Raw genomic sequence first — 22,671 nt, 5'->3', positions numbered from 1 at the left:
CAAGTGCGGCGTGTCCGTGCGTGTCCAAGACGATGGGGCTGGACCAGGGGCTCCGGGATGGTTTGATTACCCCTAACCTCAGCATCTCCTTAACTTCCTCCTTGATGGCGTGTCGCCGAGACTCCGGGACATGATAGGGACACTGTCTTATGATGGTGCCCTGGTGGTGTTCGGATGTTGTGTTGCACGACGTTAGTCCACCCGGGGAGGGGGGAGAACACATCAGAGAACTGACGGACCAGGTGATGAAGTTCTGTCTTCTGGGTGGCCGACAGTTGGGGCTCCATGTCAACAACCACGGGAGAGGAGGTGGCGAGGGCGGAGAGTTGGGCCCTGGACCCGATCCATTTTTTCAACAGGTCAATGTAGTAAAGTTGGCTTTCCCATCTTCGCCCGGGCTCACGCACCCTGTAAGTGACTGGGCCCAGACGGACATGCTCGATCGACGACCAGTGGCCAGCTGGCTGCTGCTCCCACGCCTCTCTTGCGACATCCAAGAGGCCACGGGGTGAAACCCGTGGAAGCTTGCGGGACCTCTCGGATGCCGAAGAGGACGTAGGGCAGCATTTGGTCCCAATCAAGTCTGTCTTCAGCTGCCACACGTCTCAGCATTTGTTTGAGGGTCTGATTAAAATTGTCGACCAAGCCATCCTTCTGGGGGTGGTAGACCATGGTCCGGAGCTGTTTCACTTTGAGGAACCGACAGAGGTCCGCCATCAGCCGGGACATGAAGGGGGTTCCCTGGTCGGTCAGAATCTCAGCTGGGATGCCGACTCGGCTGCAGAGGAGGAACAGCTCTTAGGCGATGGCATTGGCGGTGGCTTTACGCAGGGGAATAGCCTCAGGGTACCGGGTGGCATAATCGACGATCACCAGGATGTGCTCGTGTCCCTGGGCGGACTTTGGCAGCGGCCCCACTAGATCCATCCCAATCCGCTTGAAGGGCACCTCAATGATGGGCAGCGGAATTAGCGGACTCGGGGGTGGTGTCCGTGGTGACATCTGTTGACAGGTTGGGCACGCCTGGCAGACCCGCTTCACCTCGGCGTCCAGGCTAGGCCAGTGGAAGCGATCACGGATCTGTTGGATGGTGTGCTGGGCCCTGAGGTGTCTGAGGCCAGCAGCACAGAATGACGTTGGCCTCCCTTTGCTCGTAGGGGTCTTCGGCGGCTCCCACGGGGGGTTGGCAGGCTGGGTGGCGGTGAGAAGGAGGTGGTCAAACCTGGGCCAATCCCTCCCCAGGTGCATCGGCACAGGGAGGTCCTTAACGATCCCCACTTCGACCGGCCAAGACCCTGGCGATGCCAAAATGGTGACCCGACGCGCTGCTACCTCTTGGGTGTCTCTGTGGACACACGTGATGGCCAGGTGGGCTCTAGACTTTGGGCGGGGGTACAAAACGGTAGGGTGGACGAGGCTGACGGCACTCCCGGAGTCCAGGACAGCTTCAAACTGGTGGCCATTCACTTTCACCTCGGCTCGTGGAGCCCCCCAAGTGGGATGCGGTGGACGGTGCAGCCTTCCAGACATGTCTGCATGGAAGGGCGGGGTGGTTCGGTGGGCATAGGCTCGTCCTGAGGTGCGGGAGCCGCCGGCCTGCTCACTGGTCGTGAGGCACCCTCCAGCATGCATCGCTCCTGGACCACCCTCTGTGGAAACGGCGGCGCTTGCTCCCCAGCCTCTCGTTGTTGGGCCGCATCCGCCAGCTCGACCATTTCCACCAGCTCGCCGAGCGTAGTGGGATTCCGCATTCCTGTCGCTTGACGGTGGGGGCGGGGCGGGGCGGGGTAGGGTACGTAGGAGCCAGTCGATAACCACACGCTCCGCCACCTGGATAGCAATGGGATCCCCGGCCAGCAGCCAATGCCGTGCGAGCCAGGAGAGTTCTGCTGCTGTCCTGCCCGGGCTGGGGATTGTGCGTTGTATTCCCAGTCGAAGAACAGTTGCGCCGCGGCGATCGGCGACAACCCCACCCGAGACAGGATTTCCCACTTCAGTTCTTCGTAGTTCTCACTGACCTCGAATGGGAGGGAGAAATAGGCACGCTGCACCTCGCCAGTTAAGAGTGGGGTGAGCAGCCATGCCCAGCCCGGGTGTTCCCAGCGCTTTTGTGTGGCGACGTTCTCGAACATCTCCAGAAACATCTCCACGTCATCGTGGGCAGTCATTTTCGCTATCAGCTGCGCGGTCTGGACATGGGGATCAGGCGGTGGAGCGTGTCGGCCTGCCTGAAAGATGGCGAGCTCACGTTCCGTCTCCCCCGACGGCTAGCAAGGTGTTCAACAATTTGTTGCTGGAGGATGCTGACCTCGGTAAGATGTTTGAGGAATTCTTCCATGATGAGGGGAGGAGCGTCTGCCTGCACAGAGAGAGGGAGAGGGAAGAAAAAAAAAACAATCAAAAAAAATTATTATTATTTTTTTTTTAGGGTAAGGGCGGCTGTCGGTGATTCTTCACGCTTCTCCAACAGTGTAACGGGGTGAAGAATCACACGAAAGCAAGGAGTGCAAAGAAAAGGCCACAGAGGGTGGTTTTATTCATAAACCGGTGATAGGAAGGAGGAAGTGCGGGAGTGCTCGCTGGCTGTTGCGCTGGCAGTGTTCCAAGTCTGGCGTGTCCGTGTGTGAGGTGCTGATCGGTCACGGGCTCTCTGTAGGGGAACAATGAAGAACAGCGTTAGCATCCAGTCTTCTGGAGTGATCACTCACTTGTGTGTAGGTGGCGGCGGCTACTGTACATAAGCCGCCGCCACCTACACACATTGATTGTCGGTGGCCATGACCGATCAGCCTGTGACAAGGTTTCCAGGTGTTCCTCGTGTGTTTCCAGGGTGACGCTGATGAGGCTTCGGGACACGCGTCACACTATATATATATATATATATATATATATATATATATACATACATAAATTACAAATTATTATATATATATTTATTGTAAATATATTATTATTATTTAATATTATTAATATTAATTTCCACCAAATTCCTCCTAAATCTTTTCCCTAATTTTTTTCTCCAAATTTATGTATCCCTTTTCCCCCTTTTTCCATTCAGGTTCTGTGTGGATCTGGTGTAAAACAGAATAAAGTCCAAATATTTAGAGAATAATGTTATAATAGGCCTTTTTATGAACATAAAATCATTTTGAGAGTAACTTTTATGAGAATTAAATATTCTCAATAGAAAAGTCAAAATGACATGAACAAGGTCGTAGCATTTTGAGTCACTATGTTATGTGAATAACATAGTATTATGACTTTAATTATGAGAAGAATGTCTCATAACTTTAATTTCATAATGCTATGACTTTATTCTCGTAAATCTAAATCTGTTTTAAAAACATTACTACTTTAAACATGTAATATTATGACTTCCTTCTCGTAAAGGGCCTATTATTAAATTATTCTCAAACCATTACGTGGTTATTTTTGAAATCGTCATACACATCTGCTATTTGCTGTGTCTCCTAAACTTTTCCAGACTGATGATATTTTGCGAGATATTGTTTTTACATTTAGTTTTTAATTTCACACACACACACACACACACACACACACACACACACACACACACACACACACACACACACACACACACACACACACACACACACACACAGATAATGACTTTTGCATAACCTGCTGCCCCGGACAAGAATGTTGATGTTTTAGACAAAAGATCTGGTTAATTAGGCAGCAAACCCATCAATTATAATAAAATGGATACGGCATGGCAGGTTGAGTTCTGTCTGAACGTGTTTTTTCAATTTATCTGTTTCTAAAGACAGAAGACAGATGAAAACTTATTTCAAATATTGATTTCAAAGCTGCATTTTAGACCTGCCAGGTTTACAAACATGCTAAAAAGCTTTGGCGCTCAAGTATGAGTCTGCTATTACATAAGAAACACTTCCACGGGCCAAGTTGGAGCTCCTCTCTCCATTCCAGGCCCATCTGTCTATCTTTTTATTCATTCCTCTCACTCATCTATTCCCAAACTGCCTGTGTTTCTGTATGTTACGGCTGTATTTTGCATAGCGTCTTTCAGTGTTAAATCAGTGTCAGCAGATCAAGACAACAGTGATGTATGCTGCCAGTTTTGAGATGCTGACTTCATGTAAAATGGCACAGCAATGGATTAGATGATTAATGTAACCCAACAACAGATGTATTGGGGGAAGTGGTCTCATTAGAATATATATATATATATATATATATATATATATATATATATATATATATATATTCTTCACCTCAGTTCTTCACCTCAAGAACTGCCTCCTATCCACACTGGACCCACACCAATTTGCCTTTGCCTACCGTAGCAATAGGAGCACAGAGGATGCAGTATGCACAGTGCTGCACTCGGTACTCACACACTTGGACAATAACAACACATATGTACGGATATTGTTTGCTGACTTCAGCTCAGCATTTAACACTGTCATTCCCTCCAAGCTGACCACAAAACTTGGAGACCTGGACATTAATACCTCCCTCTGCAACAGGATTATGGACTTTTTGACCAACAGACCTCAGCATGTTAGGTCAGGCCACACCTGCTCCACCACCATCACACTCAACACCGGCGTACCACAGGGCTGTGTGCTGAGCCCACTACACTTCTCCCTCTACACCCACGACTGCAGGCCTGTGCATGGATCGAACCCCATCATTAAGTTTGCAGATGACACCACGGTTATTGGCCTCATCAGAGACAATGATGAGACTGCGTACAGCGAAGAGGTACAGCACCTGGCCACATGGTGCGCTGACAACAACCTGCTCCTTAACACCAGTAAGACAAAGGAGCTCATTGTGGACTTCAGGAAGAAGAAAGGAAGCACACATGACCCCATCAACATTAACGGGATGGTTGTTGAACGTGTCTCCAGCTTCAGGTTCCTGGGAACCACCATCTCGGAGGACCTGTCCTGGACCACAAACACCTCCAGCCTGGTCAAGAAGGCTCACCAGCGCCTCTTCTTCCTCAGAACACTGAAGAAGAACCAGCTGTCTTCATCCATCCTGGTGAACTTTAACTGGTGTGCGATCGAGAGCATCCTGACCAGTTACATCACAGTCTGGTATGGGAACTTCACAGTTGCTGACCGCAAGGCACTGCATAGGGTGGTGAAAACTGCCCAACGCATCACAGGGACACCACTTCCTGCTATTGAGGACATCCAGAGAAAATGCTGTCTACGTCGAGCTCACAGCATTCTTGAGGACTCCTCTCACCCTGACCACAGACTGTTTAACCTCCTGCCCTCTGGGAGGCGCTTCAGAAGCCTCCGGACAAGGACCGGCAGATTCATAAACACCCCTCACACCACATCATCACCAAAACTGAATTCTACACACCACTACACACTCCTCACCCCTCCTCATCACTACATCTGGTTTACAAACAAACAACAAACAAACAAAAACTGTCTCACGTGTTATTACTTGTACTACTGTCTGTACATCCGGATTACTGAATGATCCATTTGCACACTGGAATATTTTTCTATGCACTTTTTTAATGTCCACTGGACTAGTGTTTTGTACAGCTTAACGTATAACCTTATACATATTCATTTGTAAATGATGTTCATATGCTCATAGTTTGTGCTTATAGTGTACATACACTTATTACATAATCCATCTGTATAGTATGTTCATAGTACACCTATCTGTATATCATGCTGATAGTATTTAAAAATCTGTAAATTATGTTGATAGTACTGCCTTATCTGTATATGTATTGTACATTTGTAACATATTGTAGACACTGTATATCCTGTACTTACTGCTTATTGCACTTCTGGTTAGATGCTAACTGCATTTCATTGCCTTGTACCTTACATTTGCAACCGAAAATTGATTTACATAAAGTAAGCATAAACAACAAAAACAAAACACTATTGCAATCACTTATTAAAGGTTCATCTAATCTAATCTAATCTAATCTAATCTAATCTAATCTAATCTAATCTAATCTAATCTAATACAATCTAATATAATCAAGGTATAAATAAATTGAATAAAGGTACCCTGCAATAACAATGATACATTTATAAAATATTTCAAAGTAACAGTTGCAATATAGATATGTGCAACATGGGAAAATACTGTACTACTAAAATAATAATAATAATAATAATAATACATCATGTTTATTATTATTATTATTATTATTATTATTATTATTATTATTATTATTATTATTATTATTATGTGTAGTAGTAGTAGTAGTAGTAGTGGTATATAATTAGAAATTGAATAAAGTGACCCTACAAAAATATAGATTACATTACAAAAAAATAATAATAAACATAAATATAATAATAATAATAATAATAATAATAATAATAATAAAGCTAAACAAAAAAAATCACTTATTACATTTATAATAATATTAACAACAACAACAACAACAACAACAATAATAATAATAATAATAATAATAATAATAATAATAATAATTGGACAACAAGACCCTGCAGTAGCATGGACTCTTCTTTAGCACAGCATGCATAATGATGTTAGTGAATGGCACCCACTGTCATTGTGTCACTTCAGTGACTGAATTTCCAGAGCGTGATAAACGAACTCCACACTGTGTGTGATTTTGTTTTATCAGCCAGTTTGCAGTCTTTCCAGTGAACATGTTACGTTTGTGGCCTTGTTCCTGCAGGTCATAATCCATTATATATGTGGAAGGGCTCATTTTCGAAACATAAATAGAAATACAGGAGGGCTGCTCCTTCAAAAAACAAGCAAGGTGCTCAGAAGAGGCATTCAGCATATTCCTCAGTGTTGAGCTAAAATAACAATGGGGTTTGGTTAGTGTAAGTGCTAAATGCAATGAGACACTGGAGCGCGATGCTGTGTATTTTTCATGAGTCAGCTGGCAGGCGGGTATGAAACCAGAGTCCTGCAGCGATGGCCCTGTGAAAACAGCAAGCCATTCAGCTGAGAATAGAAGTAAATGAAGCCAAAGTGCTTCAGTTTGGTGGAAAGGCTTCTAAACTTTGAACAGGTTACAGATTATGTGGGATGTAGACTTTCTCTTTGAGTGCTCATTTAGAGTCATGATGTATAATAATCCAGTTTGTTTCTATCATTTATTCAAAAATGCATTACAATGCAACTGCAATGATTAAAATACTGTATCAAAATCATTTATTTCATAGAAAGGACCCCTGCAAACCCTCAAAAACCTTGACATGCAGTGTTTCCAAAAAATGCTATGATATTTTTTGATTTTATAATTCCTGTTATTTGATAGATAGAGACATTTTTTTTAACATTGTCCTCCCCATTGTTATTTGCTGTCAGCAAAAAAAAAAAAAAAAAAAAAAAAAAAAAAAAAATACTAATTGGATAAATGACATTTATTCAAAAATGCATTAAATGCAATTAATAAAATTCAGTGCGCACACACACACACATGCTGTGTTTACATGTTTTATGGGGACATTCCATAGGCGTAATGATTTTTATACTGTACAAACTGTATTTTCTATCGCCCTAGACCAACCCTACACCTAAACCTAGCCCTTACAGAAAACTTTCTGCATTAGTTGTTCAAAAAACTTAATTCTGTATGATTTATAAGCTTGCTTCCTCATGGGGAACTAAAAACTGAACATTTTCTTGGAAATTACATTAGAAAAACAAAAACAAAAAAAAAAAAAAAAACCAAAATACTATAAAAATAAAATTTACAATTACAATTAAAATTAAATTAAAAAAAAAAAAAAAAAAAAAAAAATAATAATAAAAAAAAAAAAAAAAAAAAAAAAAAAAAAAAAATAATAATAATAATAAAAAAAAGCTAATTGTTTTTCTCTAGCCCTCTTTACAGCCTTGGCCATTTTGCATAGAAGAAAATGTGATGAAGAAAGACAGAAAAAGAGTGAGAACAGAAGAAAGAAAGAGAGCAAAATGGGCCAAAAGTCTGCAAGTCTCTGTTTCGTTTCCCACTCCCAGGCCTTTTAACGGCCGCCTCACCTTTTTGCTATTTCGGAGGCCAGACACTACTTCATCTGGGAAATTATTGCAGCTCAGATGATATTCCCGATCGCTGAAATACAGAGTACTGCCTCTTTTCTCTCTCTCTCTCTCTCTCTCTTCACAGTTTTATTTCATTATCACCAGAGTTATTGCGTTTTCCTGTTTCTCATTTAGTGGATGATTATGGAGGCAGACGGGTGGAGTGGTGCCAGGTCGGGTGGAGCTTTGGAGAAGGCACAGAAAGAGTTTCAGGGTGAGTGTATGAGTGTAGGGCACAGCAGAAGGGCGTATGGTGGGCACGGCGGGGAACGCGCCAGCATCCACAGTGACACAGATTAAAGAGGACTGAACAAACATACCCAGGCAAGCCATTATTCATTGTGTCTCCACTCGTTTCTCCAGTCTAATGAGCTTTGCCTACAGTAAATCTTCTCTTATAACAGGGGCCATTTTCTGTGACCTTTTTTCGAATGACTGTCGTTGCGTTTTTTTTTTGTACATTTACTGTATGTCATTCGCAAGACAAGGCACAGCGAAAGTTCACTGTTTGCAAATAATCTTCAATCTCATTCCCTTCGGTAAATGGTGCTTTCACAATGTGGTCAGAAGTTTACACTTCGTCTCGTTTCAGTGATGCAAGACCGCTTTCTGACCGAGATCTGGACTCCTGCAAGTACACTTCAGGTTCTCTTTAAATATTTTGCATTTAAAGACATATAAAATTAAAAAATCAAACATTCAACAATAACTTCAGGTTCTCTTTAAATATTTTGCATTTAAAGACTGATATTATTCAAAGTTCATACAGTCCTCATTAAAAGTGACATTAAAATAACTTAAAATTAAGAAAAGTGCATTGTGCACAAGTAAAATGCCAAGTAAATGTTAATTATAATTTTTATATCAGTAAGTCTCGAGTTATCTTACAGTAAATATATTTATAGATTTGAACTATAATTGGTATGAAATAAATGTATTTTAAATATATAAATTTTTACTAGGGTGACTGAATGTAATGTAAATGATCAGCGAAGGCCGGCGCTCTGACAGTAGGGGAACAAACGAGCCGTTCTTAATGACATCAGCAGCTGTTGACCAATAGCTATGCAAATCATCTCAGCAGAGGGGCTGCGGCCCTCGTATGGAAGACATGGAAGCTGTAAACCTTTGCATTTCTCATCTCCTCTCATGGTTACGGCCCTGATGTAGAGCTGATTTTCTGATGAGTCCCTCGTCGGTTGGCCTGTAGTTCATATGCCATGTGTTGTTCTCTTGGATCCTCATCAAGCTCCAAGCCTCTAATGAGGATTGAAGACAAAGCTCTGGAATGAATGATGGTACGTCTGTGCACATCTACGGTGTGTTTTTAAGAGTTTATGACATTACGCTGTTCATTCATTTATGAAAACATGTCAAAATGCAGTTCATCTATACAGTGACTTGAGCACAACTCTTAATTTCTGTGGTAAAATTAATTTTAAACCATTAGTATTTCCTTAAAAATGCTTCACTGCTTAATATTTGAAAACTTTTTTGTCTGCAAAATATGTATATATATGTATTATGGAGCCCTGCACATGGCATGCTGGAAAAAAATGGTTGGCTAATCTCGTGTGTACGATTTACTAATTTGTTCCCTCGATTTGCTAAGTCGTGCACACAATTTATAATTCGATAAAATGAATTAGTAAATTGTGCGCACGATTTAGCAAATCGAGGGATAGAAATAGTAATCATGTGCACGTTTTATTACATCAAGGGAATAAATTAGTAAATCGTCAAAAACATTCAACATTTCTCACATTTCATTTCATTCTACCTCCATCCCACAGTCAAAACAAAATTTATTCAGACACATTCAACATTTCTCACAGTTTATTGCATTTTACTGGCAGTCCACTGTATGAAGAATTTTTGGGTATAATATGTCACAGTTTACTTTATTTTGCTATCCTCACTTGCATAAATGAACTATAGTGTCCTGCACCCACTATATCTGTCGTACCGGTTTTGTATATATACAGTATATAGGTTTATTTATATATATATATATATATATATATATATATATATATATATTATTATATATATATTCGTGTACACACACACACACACACAAAAACACACACACACACACACACACAAAGAGAAAGTTCACCACACAAAACTCCTGAATGCATGGATTTCTATTGAAATTACTGTATGTGACACACAAATTGTAATAGAGCAATGGTGCATGTCATTTTTATACCATAAGTCATTGACCCTTAATCAAATGTTGTATTTTGCTAGTGAAACCACCTTCTTAATGACCTCATTTGCACTGCATACTGTATGACAATGTGGAAGACATTAAGCTCTCATTTAGAGTACCATTCTTTATGTAAATGAGAAATAAATGCTCCACGTTGACATCGTCATCGTTCGGGACCGTGACCGATCTCCTCCAGGTCCTTAGCGAGTGATGTACAGGTAGGATGCAGTCGTCTGAAAGGCGGATTTGTAATTTCCTGCTAAACGAAGCCCTAATTTTGAGTGTCGCTGGCAGTCCCTCTCAACTTTCCCCTAGACATGAAACATGTATATTTTGCTTAGTGTAGACAAAGGCAATAACTCCGGAGGCCAAGTCAAGACATCGCGATCCAGGCCTTTTTGTCGATGGATTGTGGTTCCTCAATAAACTATAAGAAACATCTGAGATGGCCTCATTTTAAAATAAGCATGAAGAAAGAGACTTGCACGGCTCGGTATGAAGGATTTATAAAGTGTTTATATAAACGCCGAACTGACCAACACAGCATAAATGAGTGTGGGATCTCAAATTTCATAGCAAATTGCTTGTTTAAGGAGAAGCCGATAACAGCTAGGTTAGCTGCAATTAGGCTTTATTAATGACCCAAAAACCCTCTGTGGAGTATTTTTCCAAACATACCAGCAATCCTTTGCCAAAAGAGATGCAGGCTGGATGGTGACCATCTCGGGTTCGAGTCCAGAAAGGGACGGGGGAAAAACACATCTATTTATTTGCTTCCATAGTAACGTCTTTGAGAAGGTTGCAGTGTTTTATGAGACTCAATATAAAGTCAATTCTCCGTGAAGTGCACAACCCCTCCTTCTGGCGGACGGTGAATGGCCTCTGTTACCTGTGATTTCTTGGCTCAATAACAAACAGAAGTTGTAATACTTCATCCGAGGAAGGAAGCAGAAGCTTTAGAAGCAATAAAATCTTGACCTCTTCATCAGCCAAAACTAGCACAATACCAGCCTGCACGTCCTCATGGAAGCAAAACACATCAGGGGCTTTCATAATAGATGACACGACCAACCGCTGGGCTTTACAACACAATCTGGCCTGTAAGATCTATTAAGATTGATGCACTAACATTTATATCATCAGAATGATCTGAACGGAACGATTTGTTGCAAATCTAGATTTAGCAATCTGCCTCAGGCTTTTCTGGATGGGAAATTTGTAACTTTCCAACATCCCAGTACACTTATGTGCTCATTCTGCCTTTATAGTGCCTGTCTCATGTGTATTCAGAAGTAATGGCCTACACACTGGGTTATTTGCACTCAGCTTTGGCAAGAATCCTTGCCCATAGTTTTGGAACTTTGCAACCTTTTTTTTTTTCTTACGGGGAAAAGCTTTAAGCTAGGAGATGTAATAGTAGGCCTGAAGAGGGTGAGCTGTGTGTTTGTCATCACATTTGCAAATAAACATTATGAATTCAAGCACTGTTTGCCTCTCCAACTTTTTTTTTGAGAATAGTAAAGTCAGTCATTTACATATACTTTCCCCTTCTTATTACAGTGTTTAGTGACAGGCAAATCCATTTTAGCAGTAATGATCTCAGGTAAGCTCCTGATTTTGTGCTTTATTTAATGTTAAAGGGATTTAATGTGTCTTCGAATATCATTGTGTGACCTTGATAGACATCCTAATCAACAATGGATCGATTATAATTTAAAAGAAATTGAAAGAAACAAGAACATTCAAACTCTATGTGAACAAATAAGTATTTCATGACAAAGATTTGATTAGTGCCCTAGTATGTATTTTTAATAATGGTTTGATGTTTATTAATTATTAAATAATCACCCACCAAACTCTCCTCTCATTCTCTCCCAATTATCTATCATACTATTTATTTACTTATTTTTTCTCATGTCTTGCAGCCATAATGACACATCTTGTTAGGAAATATTATATTGCCTAAATATGACAGAATAAACCTAACTCCATACATTTTTAGTAGCTAAAAGCTAATATAATTCATTTTTAGTAGTTGGAAAAACATCCTTAAGCTAATTTATTACCTTAAAGATTTATTTCTAACCATTAAACATGTTCTAATGAAGTTAGGCAACATATAGTCGACCATTTTTACAGTTAATTTATTATTTAACTAGTGCTTTAAATAATCAATAGCATCCAAAATTAAAGTTTTTGTTACATAATATATGTGTGTATACTGTGTATATTTATCATGCATATATAAACACACAAACATGCATGTATATATTTAATAAAAATATGTTATGTTAATATATTAAATATATTTATATATAATAAAAAAAATATAATAATATAAATATATAAATGTTATTTTCAAAATATATACTTTATGTGTGTGTATTTATATTCAGTATACATAATAAATATACACAGTACACATACAATTATTATGTAAGCAAAGACTTTTATTTTGGATGCGATTAATCGCTATGAATCGTTTAACAGCATTTAATATTAAATAGCACATAAGGCATAAAACCCAAATAAAAACAAACTCAAAATTCATATTTAAACAAATCAATCCTTCCCTTCCAATGGAATGACATCGGCATTGCTAGAGGAGGTTACGTATGATCAAAACTTCATATCGACCTTCTTTGGTTTTGTGTACCTGCATCCTAATTGCCATCCTGACAGCTTTTAATCATGCCTTCTTCCTCCGATGCGGGGTGCGCAAAAGTCTGCGGATAACCAGACAGTGAGAAATCGCTTTTGTGTGGCCAGTGAGATGTTTAACGCACTCAAGGGCAAGAGAGGACCTTTTTATTAGCCATCACTCATCAGTAGATGGGGCCGGGGAGCAAACAGGGGGTCAGGAGGCCAAAAAGTGGGATGCTGGGAGACGCAGAGAACCCCTTTCTACAACCCCACAAGACTCTCGAGCCAGGTTTGAGTGAGTGGGAACACAGGGGGAGACATAACTCTCTCCTCTTTCTTTCTTTGAGGGTTGAGAGGGAGACAGACGGAGAGATGGATGGAGCTAAAACAAAAAGCTGGAAATGCCTGCAGAATGTCATCGGAACGATATGCGTCCTTCGGCCAAGACAAACTAAACATAAAACCCTCCAAACGGACAGTGGCGCTTTCCCTCGTAGACTCGAGGCCAAAAGACCCACTAAAGACATGAAATATCAAACAGGACCTTCTCCCTGTGGTGTTGTGAGCCAATTATGTAATCAGAGAAACTCTTCTGAAGTGCCTGCTGAGAATAAGCTATCCATCATTCCTGTATACGAGGTGGCGCAGATATATGTGACACTCCCAAAAAGTCAAATCACTCCAGATGACTAATGTAGTCTATATAGTGTATTTGTGTCCAGTTGTTCTGATATAGGATTGCTAGAACCCATTTGGTGTTTTTGAATCCATACAGACTTATAACAGCTGGGATTTCAGTTTTTCTTTTTATAGCTGCCAGATCTTTGTCTCTCTTATTCACTCTTTTCTCTTTAACAGTGGTATAATCCACAGGTGGGCCTTGTTATAGCAGTCTCAACACCTCAGTTTTGTGTCTGACCCTGTCTGACATCTTACCCAATAAACACTCGAGGAGCTTTTAAGGTAGAGAACAATCTGATCACATCATCGTAACAAATTACAACAAGATAAAACATCAATGACCTCCGCTCCGAATAATACATAATAATTTCATTAACTACATTGATGGATTTCTTCAAGTAATGATTACTATTTGTGAATGCTGGCAATAGTTTAGGAGTTCCACATCAGAAAGGACACATTTGCTCCAGGGTAAATTACCATTATGAACTTAACGATTTCATTCACATATTGATTTAGGTGTTGATAGTAACTGAAGAGTTCACAATAACAGTGATTGTGTTGTAGAAATTTGGACAGTTCTGTTCACTTACACTAGTGTTATCACTCTGAACTTAGATTTCTGTCTTTGAAAAGCATTTTTTCCTGATTTTAATTTAGTTTTTAATCACATTGCTGCATTTTCACATCACACATTTTAAAATAAAAACAGCATATAAAATGCTCTGCAAAAACATAATTTATTCTTGACTGCAGAATAAGAACAAATCAATCAATTTTTACTTCTTGCAAATTTCTTTTATTTTTACATATAAATTAAAACTCACCTAAAGTAAATCTTTAAAAAACATGAATAAATTAACACTGTTAAATGTAACCTTTATCAAATATTCAAATAAATATCCATTTTTCTACTTAAATTTATAATGTTGTGATGCCTTAATTTGATTTTGCATTTAAAATAATTGATTTTATTTATTAGTGATTTTTTCATTTATTTATTATTATTATTTATATATATATATATATATATATATATATATTATATATATATATATATATATTAGATATATATATTTATATTTGATTAGAGAGTATATCGTTTTAATATTATTCAATTATGGAATATTGGTCATAACATGAAAATAATTAGAATTTTAATATAAATGCATCCTTCTTTTTACTGAAAAATACATTATTCACGTAAATCTCCAGTTCATTTCTATAGGATGTTTTATAATGATTTGTAGCAACAGTAACCAAGGGGTGGAGCTTAGCAAAGGGTCGAACTGGCTTGTTTTTAATTCATTCACTACGCTTTTTCATCTATAATATATGGCATAATCGAACAGAACAAGAACACGCAAGTGAGATAAAAAGATGTCAAAAGAAGCAGGAAAAACCTCCCCTGTGCACACTCCACTCTGCTCCATTAATTCAACAGACATCAGAGCACCTACTGAAAGCATCGAGAAAAGAGGGTTGGCGTGGTCAAGAAAGACAGATGTACTGCAAATAAATCTGATTTAATCTAGCATTTACACAACTATACTCTGTGTCCTGCCAAGCTGTTTTTGTCATTCTGCGCTTCCAAGAGATGTCACACCTGGAAACCGTGCCAAATCACGGCCCCTTGATGGGGTTTGATTTAAAAGCAACTGGTCCTGAATCTGTGCAGTTTTGCAGTGTCCCACACCCACAACTTCCTTACCCCTCCTTTCCTAAATTCACTGTAGCCCTTCACTTCATCCAGAGCATTACTCACAATGATAAATCGCCCCGATGTGAATGACTTATGTGAAGCTGGGAGGCGGGGGGCATTGAGACGCTGTGAAAGTGATAGTCCTGTGGATATACATAGTCCATAACACCACCTTGAGGAACAGCAAAGGGGATCGTATTTGCAACCGACTGCAAAAGGACAGTAAATATATGACATGATAGATAGTATTTATCCTTCGTCTCTTGCCCGAGTTTCTCCGGGTTGTAAAGCTGTGCGAACGGCAGCTTCTCTTTGGGGATCAGAGCTTATAAACATACTTTTTTCAGCCACAGGTGGTAATGAGCCACAAGAGGGAACTTATATGAGGTTTAGGATGTGGGATAGAGGGAATTATGTTATTGTAGCACATCCTAAAACCTCACGGTCTTCCAAAGTTGTCTCCAATGTAAAATTTCATGCCTGTCGAATGGCGCCCTTACTTCGACTGAATCTTATGAGGGAAGGACTCCTGAGATACCTGCTCCAATTCTTCACCGTGCATGCACCCCTTGGCCACCTCTATAAACTAGATTGTAAAAATTAATAAGGCATAACGCTGGCTACCTCATTGGGTGTGAAGAAATTTGTCGTTTTCTCTTTTGTTATGCCATCATCCTTTGAGCTTTGGATTCAGTGAAGCATATAAGTTCCCCTGTTCATTACTTAAATGGACAGTTCACCCCCCCCCATGCCCCCCCCAACCCAGAAAAAAAAAAAAAAAAAAAAACATTATGTTATCATTTACTGACCCTCATGTCATTCAAAGATCTTTTTTTATCAATGGGACTAAAAAACAACAACAACAACAACAAAAAAAACATATATTTTCAAATGTTTTGGACCCCTTTAAAAAAACAAACAAACAAACAAACAAACATATTTTCAAAAGTTTTGGACCCCTTTTAAAAAACATATATTTTCAAAAGTTTTGTACCCCTTTTAAAAAACATATATTTTCAAAAGTTTTGGACCCCTTTTAAAAAACATATATTTTCAAAAGTTTTGGACCCCTTTAACCCTCATTGTATGGTCAGTCACTTTACAGTTCTTAAAAGAACCATTTTTTCTCTTAGTGTGAAGAACATTTTAATAATCTGAAGAACCTTTTTGTGCAATGCAAAGATTCGATGAATGTTAAAGGTTGAATTTTCATTTTTTTGGGTGAACTATGCCTTTAAGTTCACTTGAAGGCACAAGGTACCATTTTATGTTGGATATTAGATACAAAACCATAAAAATGGACAGGACAAATATACTTTAGCTACTCTGTTTAGCTTGAAAGAGAAGAACCTTTAGGGTGGAATAAACATGTTTTGGAAGCTCTTCAGAAGAGACATTGGAGCCAAGGATGACAAGCAAACATACAGATGCCAAAGTCGTGTTTAGAAGTTGTAGACTTTCCTCTTGACCCGTCTCTTACTATGGATGACAGAATGCAGCGTGAGACTCATGAGGTAAGGTGTATTTGCGTTCACTCTTCCCACAGTTCTTGACCCAAATATCTAAAGCTCTGGCATACAGGCCAAGGAAGTGTAGTTTTTTTTTTTTTTTTGGATAATCGTTTCTCTTTCAGCTAAAAGCTGCCATGTTATGTGTTACTCTCTCAAGGATAGCCTTTGAGCTCTAACATGTCTAAATAGAGACACTGCATTTGTTGCAGAGGACATATCACATCATAGGCATGCATACATAGGCTACATATATTACACTTATATTCCCAAGCCAATAGCCAATAATGGAATTACTGGCTTGACAGACCCAGTAATTTAGAGTTGTTTGATTATGTAACATAACCATTGACTATCTGTTGCAGGAGAGATGTTTCTCTCGAGATCAAGACTCGACTCAAGATCAAGATCCTGGCTTTGCGAGTTTTTGTCCATGTCCATCCATCAACCCTCTCGCAGCTGTCCAAACTACCTGCAACCCTGAGATACAACAGCAGAACCCAAAGCATGGCCTGTTAGAGCCAGCTGGTTTCAGACAAAAGCTTTCACCACCTGGTCTGATCCTCCGCTGCGCTTTTACTTTCAGATCCGATGGCTTCTCCGCTTGGAGAAATTCCCAAGAGCCTGGCAGAACGAGTGAGATTCCTCCGCCGACATCTGCTACAGTTATCCTTGGCACTCGGCTCTGGCTAGACATTCCATCATTGTTATTTCTTTGTTCAGCTCTTCAGAGAGAAAATAAAGATATTGCAGACACCGTCTACTCGAGCGAGCCGACTCGATTCAGGTCGGATTCCACTCCCGCATTTCTGGTGAAATCGACACAATCGACTGCTTACGCGAGACGACGATCTCGTTCACATGTCGTAGCTCGTGGGGTTTCAAAAACATCCCCTAGCTTGCTCGCAACTGAGAAAGCAAGGCGTAGAAGAACAAGTCTTGGGATCTTACCGGCTAAACATCTTAAAATGTGCTGTTGAAAAGAAGTCTCAGCCTTCTCCTGCTGTTGGTAAAACAAATGTCCCTCCCATACAGTGTTATTCTTGTCCAAGCCAAACTGTTAAAATAATTGACTCGCAATCATTTTTCAGTTTGTCATGGCGAAGGCGAGACTTCGATTTAACGCCTCACTTAAATGACACTGTTGACTTGTTTTTATCCAAGAGCTGCTGGGTTATCCCCTTCTCGACTGCCAATCTGTAGTCTTCAGTTCGCCACGGTGATGTCTGAGAGCTTCGCAGTGGTCCACCATTAACTTAAAAACACACAATTATGACCGTATGACAACTTGGAAGGAAATATAGAATAAATTTGTTGCTGGATGGAGATGTTTTTACACCCAGAGTTTTTGTTTCTTTTATTTCATGCTTTGTTTCATCCGTTCCCAGCATAACACCCAAGACGTACCCAATTGTCCAGACCAAGCTCTCACACTTGAGTTGAACTAATGCAAGTAGAACAGAGCAAACATACTGGAGGCTTTCATCAGTTCAACTCAAACCCAACAAGGAGCCTCTCAGAAAACAAACTTGTGCTTCTGAAATGTTTTTCACACTAAAATAAGGGCAGTATTACCGAGAATGAGACACCTCACCGTAGAAGACAACATAAATACATTACATGTCGAGTTTTCCCTCTGTAGAAGCTCCATCACTTCAGTTATTGAAATATACAGTAGCAGAGCTCGACATTAATGCTTGTCCAGGACAAGTAGCTTTTTTAAAGGGGCAATTAAAACATCTAATTAGGGAATCAACAAATTTCAGCGAGAATGAGTCTGATTTTATTACATTTGGTGCAAACCGCAATTTAAAGTGGATGTACAACAGTGACAAGGTCGTGCAAAGCTGTGTGTAAAAGAATCTCGTGAATAAATCTAAACAAATGAAGGCAACTGCACACAGAAAAAACATACTGCAATATGCAATATTTATTTATTTTTTATTCTTGTAGATTTTCTCTCGTTTTAAACGTTTTTACCTAAAACCTGCCAAAATACACTCAACCTACAGATTTTACATTCTCAGAGAAACAAGTTATATGTCTTATGTGGTGCTTCTCAAATAAATTTAGAATTTAAAAATATTTTAATAGGATAATTAGACAATACTTTTTATTTTTTATTTTTTTGCATTGTACATGAAGATGCTCCTCACTTTTCGAGCCTCCAGTCTTCCCTTGCAATTCACCTCTCCTTTTTACGAGCCCTTCGGTTATTTAAAATCCAGACAGACATGACTGTACTGTAAGTGCTGCTGCCTTGCCTCTTAAAGGGAAAGTAAATGAGCACAGATCATATAAATTAGCATCTGCATTTCCCTTATGAGAGCACAGACTCTTCTTACACATTTGGCTCTCATCTCACCGGCTGACCTATGGCACAAGCAGAGGACAATGGGATTCACACTAACACTAATTATCGCACACTGCTAGAAGTGACGTCATTCTCAGGCTTTAATAGAGACATAAGTGTGGGTTATAGATTCAGAGAGAGTCACACGGATGTGACATGATGGACTTTGGAGGTCAGAAGGCTGGAAACTTAACAGTCTGTAAAAGTTTCGAAAATGATGGGTTTGCCATGTCAGTGATTATTACCTCGTGAGATAGTCTAGTAATTCTCACAGCTTAGGCTGATGTCTCACTCAGATTGGTTGAGATTTATAAACATTGGAAATTTTAAATCTTTAATTTAGACTCGAAACCAATTCTTTATCACATTTTATCAGCAGCGAACAAATAAAAACCCATATGCATTAACATTCATTTCCACACAAAGCTAAGTGCCAATTATTAACCCTTTATAACACACACACACACACACAGACAGAGAGAGAGAGGTTATATATATATATATATATATATATCTATATATATATTATATATATATATAGATATATATATATATATATATATAATACCAAACATATATGTTTTTATAAGAATAATTGTGTATTTAAAAAAAAAAATACACATGAATCATTGAGGTCTCTAGGAATGTATACAGTCAGTGTTTTTGTTTTCACTACAGTTAGTCATTGTTAGGTTGTTGTTTTTTATCTTTGTAATGTCAGAGGGAATGAAAAACAACTTTTTCAGTCTTGTCTTCTGGTCAGGATCACGTTCCTCTTCTTTTAACCTTTAGAGGGCACTGTAGCTCTATAGGAGACACAGTTTTGGGCTCTGATGCACAGGCTGCTATGTCTGTTGAGGGGAAGTGTGTCTTTTAGCACGTCCAGAGCAGGAAAGGGTAAATTAGAAAGTGTAATTAAACCGTATTGACACCATATGTGCTCCGCCTCTCTCAGCATTTGGGCTGTGTGGAGGTGTTTAACCTGTAATTACAGACAGACCGCCTCCAGACTGATTTATATAACCACACACACACACACACACACACACACACACACACACACACACAGTGTTGTAACATAAGTGTCAGGCAGTGTGTAGATGCACCGTAGGCAGGTGTCTGTTTGCTCTGGATTTTGTGAAGATTATGTACATAAAAAGACATGGCCAATGAAGAAATATTACAGGTTCAATACAAGTTAAGCTCAGTTGAGCGCATTTGTAGAATAATGTTGATTTTTCTCAGAAATCAAGGTTACAGTGAAGCTTTTTTTTTTTTTATAATTTTTTTATGAGACATATTTTAAAAACAATTTAAATTTCATTAAATGTTCAAACTTATTGTAAAATTATTTTTTTTTTATATTTTAAATTATTATAGTTATTATTATTATTATTATTATTATTAAATTAAAAATTATTTTAAAGTGATTTTAAATATTTTTTAACCCCATACTATAATAATTTACATTTATTTAAATGTTAAACTTAAATGTAAAATAAATAAATAATAATAAGTAAAATTAAATTAATATAAATTTCCTTTTCCTTTTTTTTTTTTAAATTTGCCATGATAAATACTCTTAAAAATGTTAAAATAATAAAGTTTTAAAATTTTAATATACAGAATTTTATAAAATATAAGATGCATATTGCAAACCCTCTAAAAATTGGCCCCAAATACAGTACTTCCACTTTAAATGCCTTTGGAACAAGCCAAAAACCAGGAATATTCCTTTGAAATATTTTATCTCTGCCCACTTGCCCTTTAAGTGTAATTGCTGACTCTGCACATTAAGGCCCACATCTTTGTTGCCGTGTGAGTTTTGTGATTTGTTTCATGACATCATGGCTGCACACACCTCTTTCATATGCGTGCATGACATAACGCAGGGCTACATGTGGATGGGTCGCTGTATATTTGTCATTTGCCTTCTTTTGCAAATATTTATCAGTTCCTCTCTAGTAGTGTTAACAATTCACAGATGTTGTGTATCACTCCTAAGCTGAATCGCTATCTTTTTTCACATCTATTCTTATTGCGAGACAGGTCAACTTTAAACTTTTCATTTAGACCGAGGTCAAAAAAGATTGATCAGCCTCGCCTGAGTATAATGTCTCATAAAAGGCTTGATTTGATTTTTTGAATATATTAGGCACAAACGTCTCATGACGAAAACTGTGTAATGCAGCACAGCTACGAACGTTTACATGGGCATCAGGTCTCAATTAGCGACTTTAATTCCATTAACGGCTTTTACGCACACGGTTTTCTAATACTGACAGAGTTCGGAGGTTATCAAAACAGCATGACACTGTATTATGATGTCATCACACGCCCTGTTGGACAATGACATTAACAAATGGGTTGTTAGCGCCTGATACGGGACTTAAAATAAACACGAAAGTCATCCAATACAGCTCAAATCTGCAGGCAAACTTGATTAAACTGTTTTGAGGGTAGCCAAACTTTGGCCCACACAGTAACTTGGCAGTTCCGCAAGGGATTTTAAAGGCTAGCGGTGTAGGCAGATCAGTATAAGGAACATTACTGCCTGTCTAAATATTAAAAGCAGTCGGTTTGAGTCGCAGACAGATATACAGAGAGATTATTTGACCCCTGGACTTGTTTATGAAAGTCAGACAAAATAAGCGGAGGAGAGCAATCTCTCAGGCTCACGAGGGACCGGCTGTGTGGGTGGATCGCTTCGCTGGAGGAGCCCCAGATGGCCCCAACTCACCGTATCCCATAATCCTTTACCAGGCCCATGAGGAAGTGTGGAGAGATGCAAAGAACAGAGATGTGTAAAACAGTGAGTTAACAAGTACGCAGTCTGTTGAGATCTGGCACGGTGCAAACACGCACAAGTCACGCAGCAATGCCAAACATAGCATCAGAAACAATTACTCGGATTCTGATGAAAAGAAATACATACACTTCAGTTACTATAAGAGCTCTCTTTTTCGTCACAGGTGAAAAGGGTCAAGATTTTATCCAGTAGCTGTCACCATACGTTAGCTGATTAATCACAGGACATTAAGACTCTGTGTATTGCAGGTTTCTGAAGGGTTATGTTTAAATATGTAAACTGAGTTAATGTCAGCTAATTAAATGTGCACTCATTTGCATATATTTCCAGATCAGAAATATGATAAAGCCAGTTCTTGTTTTATTTTGTTACATTAAAGGGATTTTTGGTTTAATCGCTCCATAATTAAAATAAATCAATAAATCACTCAATAAATTACTCAATAAATAAATAAATAAATAAATAAATACTGGCAACAGTAAAAATAAAATAAAATAAAATAAAATAAAATAAAATAAAATAAAATAAAATAAAATAAAATAAAATAAAATGAATTAAATTAAATTAAATTAAATTAAATTAAATTAAATTAAATTAAATTAAATTAAATTAAATTAAAAAAATGTTATGTAAAATTGTTACATAAATCAGTGTGAATGATATATGACCATATCCTTCTGTAATAGGATAAGATATATAGATAAGAATTAAAAT

The 22,671-nt window shown here is 38.8% G+C and overlaps 1 protein-coding gene across 1 annotated transcript; it reads right to left on the bottom strand.

Annotated features, from left to right (window-relative positions):
- Positions 1 to 798: 798 nt before the first annotated feature.
- LOC122139310 lies at positions 799 to 6,919 on the bottom strand. The gene is made up of 2 exons (XM_042736033.1): positions 6,552 to 6,919; positions 799 to 2,650 (listed from the first exon to the last, which is right to left on the bottom strand). The coding sequence occupies exon 2, from the start codon at positions 1,630 to 1,632 to the stop codon at positions 799 to 801; it is 834 nt and encodes a 277-aa protein (XP_042591967.1). The 5' UTR covers positions 1,633 to 2,650; positions 6,552 to 6,919.
- Positions 6,920 to 22,671: the final 15,752 nt, after the last annotated feature.

The sequence above is a fragment of the Cyprinus carpio genome, chromosome B12 (genome assembly GCF_018340385.1).
Source record: "Cyprinus carpio isolate SPL01 chromosome B12, ASM1834038v1, whole genome shotgun sequence".
In the NCBI taxonomy this organism is placed as follows: domain Eukaryota; kingdom Metazoa; phylum Chordata; class Actinopteri; order Cypriniformes; family Cyprinidae; genus Cyprinus; species Cyprinus carpio.
This window is presented reverse-complemented; position numbering and strand designations above follow the sequence as displayed.